A 13540-nucleotide genomic window follows, 5' to 3' on the forward strand; every position below is an offset into this window, starting at 1 on the left:
CAATCCGCTATTGCGCCTCTGGTTTAAGAGAAGTAAGGCGCAACCAGGAGCGACGTCTCAAGTTTATGCCATGGCAGTAAACGTGAGCAGCCAGGAGAGAGGCGTCTGCCGCCGAATTGATGACCTGATGCGAGACCATCATGCCCTCATACATGATCTCTTGGAAGTCTTCTCTCGTGTCCTCGGGAGGAGCTCAATGAACTGTTGCAGGGACTCCTATAAGGAGCGGTCATACCGACCCAAAAGCGCTGATGAACTCGCAGCTTTCATAGAGATGGCAGCTGTACTGCAGACTTTTCTCCCGGCAGAATCCATTTGATGGCTCTCCCTGTCGGGAGGAACCGTAGACGAAGGGGCAGTAGAATGCTGCTTCTTGGCCGCTGTCACAATGACAGAATCCGGGACAGGATCTGATCTTAAGAACGCTGGATCCGAATCCGGGGGTCTGTACTTCTTTTGAAGCCAAGAAGGCGCCGACTTCACCGAGGCCAGCGTCAGAAACAGCTCCATGGCCGGTTCTTCCAGTTCTGGCACCAAAGGCAGCAAAGGGCGAGAGAGGTGCCTGTGCTGCAACATTTCAAATATCACAGAGGTGGAAGGGGGGGCACCGTCAGTGTGATCCCCAACTTTGCCACCTCCAATTTATGAATATTTACCATTATAAAGGTCACCTACCACCACTATTAGTATCTTTTTCTTGACTTTCTCTTTCATCTTAACTTCTAAACAATATATACATTTTTATCAAGATTATCAAACATCTACTTATTCTAGTATTGTTTTGTTATGAGATTACACCTTCATTAAAAGACTTTAGAATAATCGCAGGGCAGTACTTGTAATAAATGAGTACTGTCCTCTGTGACACTTATTAGCCTAATACCATTTAAAATTCATAATGTCCCAGAACTGTCCCAGAACTGTAAAATGCACCTATAGGACATTCTTTCCAACACTTCAAAATGCACTGTTTCTGAATATGTGTATAGCAAAACAATTCAAGTCGTGAACAACTTGTATACAAATCACATGCTACTTCATTGCAAGAAAGTAAGTAACACTGAGAATATGTGTAAGAGTCCAAACCTCCCTACCGGAACAAAAGGATTATTAAAAAAGATGCTGATGAAAGTTTGCAAGGACACTAAAGTTCTCACTTGTTTCGTAGATGCAGACTCCTGTAGCTAAGACTTTCAAACTGTTCCCTACCTCAACATATGTTCGATGAAAAAAACTTTGAGCTCCAGAATTGAGAAACAATTGGGAAGCATTACGTGATGCATCAGGCTTTCTGATTTACGTCACACCTGGGCAGACTAACACTAGGGAACAATTACACATCTCAATATGGCCAAAGATTTACATGCGCCGTTTTACAGCACCACTATAGTTTCAATTTCAAATGTACAGCTTCTTCCTTTTACTCTGTTTGATAGAGTTCAATTTCTCCATCACAATAAATTACTTTGCTGATATATGCTGCACACTTTGATTGAAGCAAGTACTTTTCACAAAGAATTCTTAATTGTGGGCAATGCCTTCACAGTTTGCAATATTAAATCGCCTGGGAGTTTGCAGAGCGAAGCAACTTTCACAATAGACGAAGGACGACCTTTGGCATGACTGTCTCAATCAGAAATGCAGAAGAATCTGGTAGCAGACTGGAATCCTCAAAAATTGTGGATTTTAAGAAATGGACGTTGAATCAAAGGAGTATAGCAGCAATTCAGAGAGCTTGGACGCCTGCGGAAGTGGATCTGTTTAGCTTCCAGTCTTTCAGATCAGCTTACAGCTTATTTCAGTTGGAGCAAAGATGCTGAAGCACAGTGGATGTGTTTCAGCTGGGTCAAACGGTAGAGGAAGCTTAGGTTTTCCCACCTTTCTGATGCTTCAGCAGGTGCAGTTACATGGGTACTTTGTACTATGGAAAGGAGTCAGATTACTGTGAGGACATATGTGATGGTATAACATTTTTGTCAGAGCTTCTCTAAAAAGGATTAGGCTACACAACCATAGATCTGGCATAAGACACTACTTTTATCTTACCATGGTTTGAAGGTGGTCCTTGAATGCCTTTATAAGACTACAGTAGCATCCATTAATGCTAGCTACTTTGTAATGCAATGTTTCACAGCTTTTAGATGGAAGACAATCGGAGGTTAAGTGAGATTTTTCATTCTGGATGGAGTTAGTTTTATTTTGGCTATGAAATCCACAGCCATGTCACCTATAGTTCATTAGCCTTTTTATCAGGGAGAATTGTATGCAGTTAGATGGTTGTAGGAGTTCGAGATTAGGCGATGGAGGACTGTCCACCAGTGCCTGTATTATAGACAGGGTGTACTGTCCCTTTTTGTGTCACGGAGCACCTTCAAAGAGGTGTGTTGGGGACAAACAGGGAGAGCGCACTCTATACCATTCAATGAGATTCTACCCAGGGCAGCCGTGAACCCTGCGCCTGTAAAATACAGTAAAAAAATACAGTAAAATACTAAGCGGCTGCTTACAACACGCTTGTGGCTCACAGTACAGGCTGCACTTTAAAGAGGAGACAGGGATACCCCTGCAGGTGTGTGCAGTGAGTGACTGCATTCATATGCAGGGAGATGTCTGGAGAGACTCCTGGACCCCCTTCCACTTCTCCATAGGGCTGCCTTAAGGATGCACATCGGCAGTGTGCATGCCACCTTTTTGAGGCATACTTCAGTGCACTTCCTAAGTGTCTGTTTGCCTAAGTGCCCATAGTATGGTGTGGGTGCTGAGGCAAAATGATTCCCTCATTTTAATGGGGCCACGGCCCAATTAGAATTAGGGATCGCACTCTCAAGATACCGGTGGTGCTACATGTGCGCTTGGGGAACTTTTAATGCAGTTTAATAATTTTCTTTGGCTAAATGGGTGAAAACAGTTGAGTAGCTGGTGTTACTATGCATGTATTTACAGTTCATTCATTCTCTGCGGTAACGGACAATAAACGGTTTCATTTGGGGGGGATTGGAAGACAATTTGAAGGTAGCAATACTGATGTGATTAAGAGATTTTCTCATTTTACTTGAAGCAAACTGAACATATTTCTCATCGGAGTTCCTTAGAGCTCTTAAAATGACTAATGCTAGTCTCCAGTGTCGGCAAAAACATTACGATTCTCCAAATGTGTGAGGGGAGAATCAGGATTTTATTTTAGAAAAGTAAACTAGCACTATCCCTTTCATCCCAAATATTGTTGCATATGTGCTATAGGTTTGCAATGTATGAAAAGACGCAATCAAGTAATATGGTCGTAAGATGTGGAATGCAAGTAACAATTAAATGAGTATTTGGACTAGAGATTACACAGAGTTATTTTATAGTATTGTTGTCCTTACATATTTTACTGTTGGAGGGAAATTTGTTCTGGTATTCAGTTTGCTTCAGAAGCACAATCACTTTGTTTATCAAGATACAGATTAGAAAAGGATCACAGCATGGTCTTGAGAGCATGTAAGACTATGATTCTAGGATACTGTTGGAATCTGTACATTGTGGAAATTCAACATTGTTCTCACTGATATTTATAGGTTGGTGCTGTGAGGTACAACGTAGCTGCTGTCCCTTTATTAAACTCCAGATTCTCTGCTCTCACAATTGGAGAATCATTATTCTTAATGCAGCCGCCTGCATTTCGGCCACTCAGTCTATTTGGGTACTGTGCACTTCTTGGTGGTATTCTTTAGAAGGCAGTCCCATAGGGGCATGTGTTTGAACAATTAGCCACAAATACATTCCACCTAGCTGCATCAGGAAGCAATGCCTTCCATTCACAGTTTGTTTACAATATCTAGGCACAGAAACGTTTTTAAGGCTTTGTCCACTGCCCAGATTTCTAAAATGCTGGTAATGCTGCATGGCCTATTTAAAAATGAGGAAACTGTAGAAAAACAAAAAGGACTGTACTAAGCATTGGATTGAGTTACTAATGAAGCCAAAATAACTGCATAGAAAACATGGGATTAGAAATTTGTGCAAATGAAATTATCACCTCAAACCAACCCGAAATTAATATGCCTTTTTCATCATGAAGTTAAATAATTGGGAGGGATCCTCTTTTGTAAAATGGGTAAGAGAATGTTATTATGAAACAGGAAGAAGAGCAGAACTAGGATTTCATATATTCAGATCTATACTCCTGTGAGGTATGGACTCTAGTACTCAGAAAGTAAACCATTCATACTATCCTCAATATTCATCTGATTTGAGCCTCATCCCACTGCATTTCATGCTGCACAATTTTCCTATTTTTGTGTAATTTTAATGAAATGCTGGAGACAAAAAGCATACACATAGATCAAACCTCCATATTTAGCAGTTTAGATTAAGTTAAACTTCAGTTGAGATATTCTAACTCTTTGGTCTATGACTAACTGAAAATCCAGAGCGGAAACACAAGGTTTGAGAAATTATTTGAACAGTCCAATGCCCTGTTGAAATGCTGCTTGCCTCCATCTATTAATATTAAGGTGCAATTCTACTATATCCTGGTTTAAGGAGGACTGACTGGCAAAGACTATAGACTGCAATTAAAGATTGCACATAGGTTCTTCTGACATGAAGCCTAATAAGTCATATATATTAATACACTGCTGTAACAGCACAGGTCAATTCATTTGACTTCCTAACAGGAAAATAAGAGTCTTTTCTAAATGCTTAACAACCAAGTACCACTGGTCCAAGTGCACCTGAAATTCCATGCCTTAATAGAGCTTTAGAGATGACTTGGCTCTTTCGGGTCACTTGCTGTTCTGTGAAGAAATTTAAAAGGCAGAGAGACTTTAAAGGGAATGTGAAGGAGCACTTACCACTGCCAGACTTTAAAGCCACACGAGTCAATAAGCAGAGGAAGGGGAGGCTTGGTTGGTTGATGTCACACCCCCCAAATATCAAACACTCCAAAACGTACGCCTCTCAGCCATACGACAGAGGCAGGGATTTACAAGTTAAATTTACATATTGTGAGTAAGCGGAAAATATCAGCAATAAAAAATAATCACCGGCTGTCCGTTAAGGGATGCCAAATGCAAAACATATGCTGCCTAGGAAGTCATACCATGACAACTGACACTAACTTGAACAGTAAGCTGTAAAGGTAATTTACATCATGTAAACAAGTTATGTGTTGCACTGTTTGTGGGCTTTGTGTGTGTAGGTGGTGTAGCCTGTGGTAACCAACCCAATATTATGACCTCCAAATGGAAGTTGGAGTTCCGCTAGGAGTATATGGCACCACTTAATGCGCCTGAAAAGGAGTAAATTATATATTTTATTCTAGTCCTATAAAACAGCTCGTAGGACACTTTAAGCAGCTGTTTATAAATTGAACCTGGTCAAATCAATTAGGGAGTGCCAGCGTCACAGAAAATATACAGAAGAAAGCAACTCTCAACTGGGAATTCCAGCCACTGTATACATTAAACACAATATAAAAAAACTTAACTTACATCTGCCCAGGAGCATGGGTGGAGGGCAGGTCTAGATGATCACTAAAGAGAACTCAACTAAAAGTCACTGTTTTATTTTTTGCGGTCATAAAAGCCATCGCGGGCAGCTTGGCAGGTAAAATATTCACCAGACTATGGAGACAGCTTCACTCTTCGCACTGCCTTATGTTTGAAGGCAATTGGACCACTGAACAAAGAGACACAGCAAAGGTTTATTGTCAAAGGGTAAATTGTGTCCATCTTTTGGCGCAGAAAGCTCAGTTTGGACAGCATTTAGAAATTCGGACAATCACCTTTTTCTGGAAGTATCTAGCTTAGGGTAGACACTAACCACATGGGATAAAGAAAGGCTATTTAGAAGTAAACGTGCTATATCTGAATAAGCAGATGTACATAAAGGAAAGGATTCTACAGTAAAACAAAATCTTAATTCAAAATGTCTTCTCATGCGCATGGCTCACTTTCTTGAAGCTGACAATGTGTGGTGTAGAATCATTTGTAGTACTTGTCAAAAGGGAGTATGAATGCTTTGGAAAAACACATACTTAATAACTTTCCCCTCAGTAACTGTATATGATGGCTCGTAAAAATCATGCACCTTCAACATCAATGTGGTATCTGCCCTGCTCTAACCAACCCTTATAATACCAATGCTTTGCTTTTAGTACAAAGCAACCCTAACATCGTGGTACCCACCACTTTCAGTACATCAGCTCATTATTCTTAAATCAAAACCCCTAGATACTAAAGGACACAGAGAATTCAAATGCATTCTATACAGGTATTTCAAATGTCCTTAATAAAAAATAAAAAAATATTACACTCTTAAAAGGCTCTTAAATTATAAGTAAACCTTGTATAGATATTTTGGTAGATGTCTTAAGTAACAAGCTGTTTAAAAGTGTAGTAGGTATGGCTGTACAACAGCGAATGTTAAGCATTTAAATGTTGCCCAGTGCTTTAAATTGTGGCATTGAATGTTGAGCATTTAAATAATATGCAGATTCTTACGTTTTGTCATTATAATTAAATCCTCACATTTTTTCAATGTGCCTGTGAGCGTGGTCAGCTAAACTGCCATGTCTTTCTTTAGATTCCATCAGGCAGTCATAATATTTAAAGGTCCTGTCGACTTCCCTAACTTTTGAAAAGCAGGCAGAATTGTTTTGGGGAAGAGAGATCCTACTGCAGGTAAGTTCTCCTAAGGATAACAGTTTAAAGAGATCATTAAAAAGGCTTTGCATCCATAACTGAACAAAGGTCATATTATCTGAGCTCACACACCCGTTCTCTGCAAAACCTGGAATACAGAGAAGAAAAAGTCAATGCATATTTCATACATACTAAATGGACCATTTAAAGAAATGCACAACCATGATGGTAGTATTTAACAAGCTTATATACCAAAATTAAAATGCATACATTGAGTACATAGGTATGAAAATGTATAGACGACTTTCAAAACACTTATGTAAGCTTCTCAGTAAAAACAAATGAGTTGTGTGTATATGGTATGCATGCTCAATTTCCAGGTCTTATGTTCTGCGCTACGACAACAAAACAGGAGTAAAGAATAACGTACATGTAGAGATCTGTAAATGCGATTCCGTTTTCATACTAAGAGAACTAATTACAGACACTTCACATTGATTGTGAGAGACCAGCTCTTAAAATACTGATATCAGAAATAATACATACAAAACATAGAAAACTATAATCAAGTGATACCAAATAGCTTCAATATTCTTGATAAAATATAAATGATTGTAATATTGCATAAAGAAAAGTGCTTATCATAAAACTTTAAAGCCCAACTAACTAATTCCTGGAGGCAGCAGGAGAATATAAGGTTAGAGTACATTCTTGAACTCAGATTTATGGCGTATTTACAAAATAACATCTCTTGCAAGTGCACTTGATTGCAAAACAATACTGAACTCAACTGGTTGGACATTTTATCCAACAAATTTAGCAACGTTGTTCTCTAAATATGTTCTTTGCCGACCTAAGCAGGCTCACCAGATATCTGAAATTAGAGCTCCACTTAGTTCTACTTTTAATTTGGTATTTACTAAACTGGAACTTAGTATGTTGCATGTTCTCAAAAGTAGTCTTCTCTTGATTTCCAAAAAACATCATAAACATTTCAGCAACTTTTCATTTTTCTCCTTATTAATTGCAAAAATTGCCATTTATGAAAATTTATTTAATTAGCAGTATTTCAGATTGTCAACTCTTAACCAAACCCCTCTTTTCCAAAAGATAAAAAATACAACACTATTCCAACAATCAAAATATTCCCTTTCATGCAACTTTCTCTAATAAATATTAACTGCAACATAAGGAGGGCAGGCCACCTTCTGATATGTTCAGGGAAAAATACGATAGGAATGTCATATTTTTGGAGGAACTGGCAGAAAAAAGCCTATGTAAGACAAAGCTCTGCCGCACAACTCTAAGTTAGTGTTTTTTGTGATCGCTGCCAGCTCACAAAATATCTAAGTTGCACCAAAAAAATACTACATGAAGTGAACAAAGCTGGCACCTAAATATTCAAGTGTTTTACTGTGAATCCATAAGAGAACACTACAGAGATTGCCTAGTCCATCTTTTAGATCAAACCACGATGAACAAAAAAACTCAAACCTTTTTTTAAAAATAATAAAAAATTGCTGTAACTATTACTGCTGAGCAGACAAAAGATTAATTTTAATTGTTCTGCCAGAAAAGGAAATCACAATACGTTGATCACCATAATTTTGACTTATGTCTCCTGTGTTTAAACTGTCTATTTCAAGTAGGGAATCTAAAACGATTTCCCTCTATACAACAGACTTTAAAAAAATAGAAAAACCTTCCACATAGGCGATCGTTTTCTGAAAAAATTGTTGGCGGTCATTGGAATCTCGAAAAATGTTTTATCCATCTTTGTAGAAACGCAAGGGATTTTTGCACAAAACACTTGTTTCAAAACTGCAAACAGACCTGGTATAAAATTATCAAGTCCAGCATAACACTGTATAATCGGATACATACTACCTCCAAAAAGCAGACCAGCCCCTAAATGGAAGAGATTAATACAAACACAGAAGCACTTTCGTCACCAGTGCTTTTAAGACAAAACTGATATCACTGCACGAATGTGGGTGAACAAGGCTTATTGATCTGAAAAATCAGAACTAAAGTGCTGAATTTGCATTGGAGTTATGTCCTGCATAAGTCCAAGGAATAACAAACAATTCTGGTTAAGGGGTGTTACTTGTATCAAACATGTCTGACGTGAAGCTACTGAGTTTATTCTGGCTATGAAGTTGTTAATGAATATGTTCTTTCAGCTATCTTCCTCATCGTCGCTGATAAGGTCCCTTCGCTCTGGATTGGAGTCTCTTTCCCGTAGGAAGTCCTGTCGAATGGCCTCTAGCTCAGTAAGTTCAAGTCGTACTTTCTCAAGGTGGTAAGCTCTCCGATTTCTAATTTGACGCAATGGAAATGGATTCATGTCCACAAATGCAATATTGATAAGTTTCCTAAAACAAAAGAAAAAAGACATTAGTGAAATTTTAGTGTGCAAGTCCATGAGCTTTAAGAAAAGCAATGTATTCCTTAGACAGAGGATAGTAAGAAAACAAACAATGGCATAGCCAATAGGGCTTGACTTTTAGCTTCTAATGCATACCTACTAGCATTACCAATGTTTTTTGCCAATGCTAATAATCATCAACAAAAAGAAAAAACATGTTTTTTGCTGAGGCTTTACAGCATCAGCAGCAAAAAAAGACAAAACGCTTGATCGTATATGTACGCATGTGTCATGCTGCTACACAAGAGATTGTCATGATGTACACATGCACATGGGTCACCATGCATGCATATGGATGCAATGTGGCTGCCATTTTTTAATTTTATTAACAGTCATTGAAAACCATAATTGAAATCGGTGCAAAACGGTCTTGAAAAAAGAACAGCTCAGAAGCAAATGCGGCTGCTGGTCCTGCCAAAAATGCAAAAGAATAAATGAATAACTAATGAGAATATCATGACGGAAAGGGAAGGGAAGCAACTGAGAAACTGGAGGAGAGAAAAGTCAATGGGTGTGTGAGGGGAGGGGAAACAGGGAAAGAGGGTAAGCAAAGGGATTCGGGGGAGGAGGCAGGGGAAGAACAAAGGAGCTTGATGTAGGGAGGGAGGTGAATAATAAATAAAGATGGGTAGGGAGAGGTGGCGAAAACAAAGGAGGAAGCAACATGCAGCAAATGGGATGCAGGTATTTGGGGTGTGGGGGCGCGTGAGTACAAGGGAGAAGGTAAAATAACACATCCAGACTGACGAAGTCCTAAAATAAAATAAAAGTAGCTTCCTGAGTGTCAGCAATGGAAGTATAGAAGTCATCAAATCAAAAAAAGAAAACTATGCACCAGTGATAGGATAAACACAAGAAGAGTAATGAAAGCCATTGAATAAAAAGCAAGCAGATGAGACATGCAAGCCAACCAGTGGTAAGCAACAGGCAGGCCCAAAGCCCAGTGTAAGTACTTGAATTTTTTACAACTGTTTTTCGCCAACATAGTCGGCATGAAATAAACAATGGCAAGGTCAAGTAGGTCTCAGATGTAAAAGGCCAAGCCACTGGCTTTGCCAATGCTAGTTTACATTGCTATTAGGTAAAGGCAAAACAGCTGCCAGAGCCTCATGAGGCAAGGGCACACATGGAGCACACACATGCAGATGTATGAGAGGCCATTTTAGAATGTGTCTATTTCTATTAAAGGAAAGCCATTCCAAGATGGCCATCAATGTATACACATGCGTAGTAAGACATGTGTACCGTGATGCATGCATGCATATAAAGCCCCAATACATTTGTGTGCTGTGCATAACGTAATGACAGTCATTTTTGATTTACCACTCTAACATGGTGGATAGTCCTTTTGGAGTGAAAAAAGTGGGCAAAAAGCACAGGAGTGTCAAAACAATGAAGTAAGTGGCCAGTTATCGCTTTGAAGTTGCTGGAAACTTTTAAAGTTCAAAAACTAAAGAAAAAAATGAAAAAGTTAAGTTTGTGGGAATGGACCCAAGAACGTTTGAGAGCAACAAACGAGCTGGTAAGAGGAGAGTGAAAGATCACGCACAGGAAGGGGGGGGTTGAATACCAGCTAGAGTAAGTGAGGCGTAGTGACCATGGAACAACATGCACTCCCAGGAGTGCTAAAAGTGAAAGGAAAAAAAAATAGGAAATTAAAACACTGAGACTGTAGTGCTCCTTGTGGGGGAGAGAGAGAGTGACAAACACACAAAAAAGGAAGAGAACAATGGAATAAAGAGCAGAAACCTAAAAGTAGGCAACAACGTTTTTGAATCATGAGCAAGGGGCTGACCCAAAGCTCCCTATGTGTACGTGAGCTGTTGAGGCATCCCTTCTGATCCCCCTTTACATAGGAGCTCCATCCTGGGGACACTTCAAGGACGTTATGTCTACTGTACGATCGGCCCAGGAAAACGCGTAACTCTAAGATGGTGCCCGCCCCCTGCCCCCGTTCAGCCAGCTGTCTTCTCCAGCTCTCTGGCGCCTGCCTCTCCCGGCTATCGAGCCTCCTGCTGATGGCGCCTTGATAATCACCATAACAATATCCCCATGCCCATCTGGATTTTGTTTGGACAGCTGGTTTCTCATCTCTCCAACTCCCAACCCGACATCCAGCTCAGCCTCTCCCCATCTCCCTGTTTTGTCTCCTTCCACCTCACCCCCCTGACAGGGGAGTCTAAGCATTACGGCCGATGCCCGGTGCCAGACAGCTATAGAGGAGATCGGCACTGGTTCATCCCCTTGACCATCACCTCCTCAGTCGGACATTGAGCACAGTTTCTCTCCGTTCTCCCTGTTTTGTCTCTTTCCTCCCCCTCCCTTTGACAGCGGAGTCCGAGCATTATGGCCAATTCCCAGTAGAGCTGCCAGACAGCTATAGAGGAGATCAGCCCTGGTTCTTCCCCTTGGCCGTCACCTACTGTAGAGAGTGCATTTCTTGTAATGTGTGTAGACCTTTATGGAAGGTATGTGTCTTTGGTATTCTCTGTTCTGGAATGTTAAATGTGCATCTTTCAGATTACTGCCTGCACTTGATGTGACCAGTCGTGGGTTCATTGTATGGAATAAACCCTTCTTCACTAAGATTGAGTTTTCTGGATTTATCATTTATTCTAAGTGGAGATTGAACTTCCTACAAATATTGGCAACTTTTTTTGTCAAGACCCACCGACCTTGGATTTATTTATTACTTTAGTTTGTTTAACTTTACTTAAAATTTGCAGTTTCTAAAGGAGATTCTTGGATTTTTCCACATCTTCATGCACCTCGATCGCAAGACATTTACCCTGGTGTGTCACAGATTTTATTGGAAAGCTGCCTGTGTGACGTGCTATCTTGTTGGAGTTGTTCTGGTGATTTATGGACTTCATCATCGTCTGCTGTGTCATTGAGGTAATGTGCTTGTGACTTATAGCCTCTTTATTGCTACACTCCGACGCCAGTTTTATTTTAGTTTATGTTGCTGGCTAGAGCGTAGCATGGCTCATGCTTTCATGGTTGTTTATCTTTGAAACTTACCGGCATTTATCTGCAGTTTCCACGAGCGCAGGATCCTTAAGCTTGCTCTGTGACGTATAGCTGGTCTCTAAAGCAGCGGAATCATCAAACGAAGTCACATTCACGCCTCATCACGCATCTCACGTTCAAGACGCTGATCATTTTCCGGCGGCGGCCATATTGACGTCTTTTGATCAGCTTCGTATCGGCAAGTTACAGGCACATAGACGCTCGCATTTACAAGCCTCGTTGATCTTCAAAACTCTCACAGCACTTCATCGGACTTCACACCGCTTCTTGGTTTCATCTTTGGAATCATTAGGAGTGCTTTTCTTCCATGATAAGCACACGATTTTGGAGCGTGGATTTACTTTTGGTGACTTTATTTATTTGTTTATTTACTCATTGAGAAATCCTTTCTCAGTTTCTTTATTATTATTATTACTTTTGTTGTTTTCATGAGTGTCTAAGGTTATCGCAGTATATTTTTTATCATTTATATTTGCATCTGTTTGTATAGATATGTCTTCTTCATCAAACAACGTCATGTAACCTCCTCCTTTCCTACAGGTTCCAGGCAAGCCGTTAGTTCCTTGGCAAAAGTGGTTTAGGATCTTTGATAACTACTTGGAGGCTATAGACACCACCAAGTATTCGTCCTCTAGGAAAAAAGCTTTGTTATTTAATCATTCAGGCAGTGCTAGCCAAGATGTTTTTGATAATTTACCTGTTGTTGCAGCGCCATCTGGCGATGAAACGTGGAATGTTTATAGAGAGACCCTTGCTAGACTTGGAAGAAATTACATAGATGAACCTTCTGTTATGGTGGAAAGGCATGTTTTTTTAAAAAGAAAACAAATGCAAGATGAATCAATTGATGATTACTTGGCTGTTTTGCGTGTCTTAGCGGCCAAGTGTCAATTTGGTTCATACTTAGATACTGCCTTAAGAGATCAATTGGTTTTCAATTGTTTCAATAGGAAAATACAGGAGCGTATTTTAACCTGTAAAAATCCATCACTGGATGAGGTTATGGATATTGCTTTTAGCATAGAGAGATCTGTAGTTTCCTCAAAAATTTTACCTCAAGATGCTTCTGGTAAACTCACAACTACAGATTTGTCTGCGAGCATAAAAGGTAATGAACCTGTCGTCAGTGTGGTGTCTACTAAACCTAAAAACACGAATGTTCATGTTGAAAACAAGGGGTTTTGTTACAGGTGTGGCTCCAAGTACCACATGGGTGAGTTGTCCAGCTCTTCGTAAAAGACGTAACATTTGCAAACAAATAGGACATTTTAATACTGTATGTAGAGCTGCCAAACATAAGAAAAAAGTGAATTCTCTAGAAATTGATGAAGAAGAACTTTGCCAAGCAATGAGTAATACGCTATCTACTATTGAAATTAACACTATGAATAGTGACATCAAAAAGTGCAAAGGTCCTTTGTGTAACATGCTGATTGGGGCGGTTGATATCAGTGTT

General features: G+C 39.8%; 1 protein-coding gene across 1 annotated transcript in view; it reads right to left on the reverse strand.

The window, feature by feature from the left end:
* Nucleotides 1-6857: 6857 nt before the first annotated feature.
* Nucleotides 6858-13540, reverse strand: part of TBC1D2B (TBC1 domain family member 2B) — a 259910-nt gene continuing 253227 nt past the window's right edge. The window contains exon 13 of the mRNA XM_086959405.1: nucleotides 6858-9001. Coding sequence (XP_086815531.1) covers nucleotides 8806-9001 — 196 coding nt within the window. The 3' untranslated portion in view covers nucleotides 6858-8805. The remainder of the gene's footprint in view (nucleotides 9002-13540) is intronic.

This window comes from Lissotriton vulgaris, chromosome 2_2 (assembly GCF_964263255.1).
Source record: "Lissotriton vulgaris chromosome 2_2, aLisVul1.2, whole genome shotgun sequence".
Classification (NCBI taxonomy): Eukaryota; Metazoa; Chordata; class Amphibia; order Caudata; family Salamandridae; genus Lissotriton; species Lissotriton vulgaris.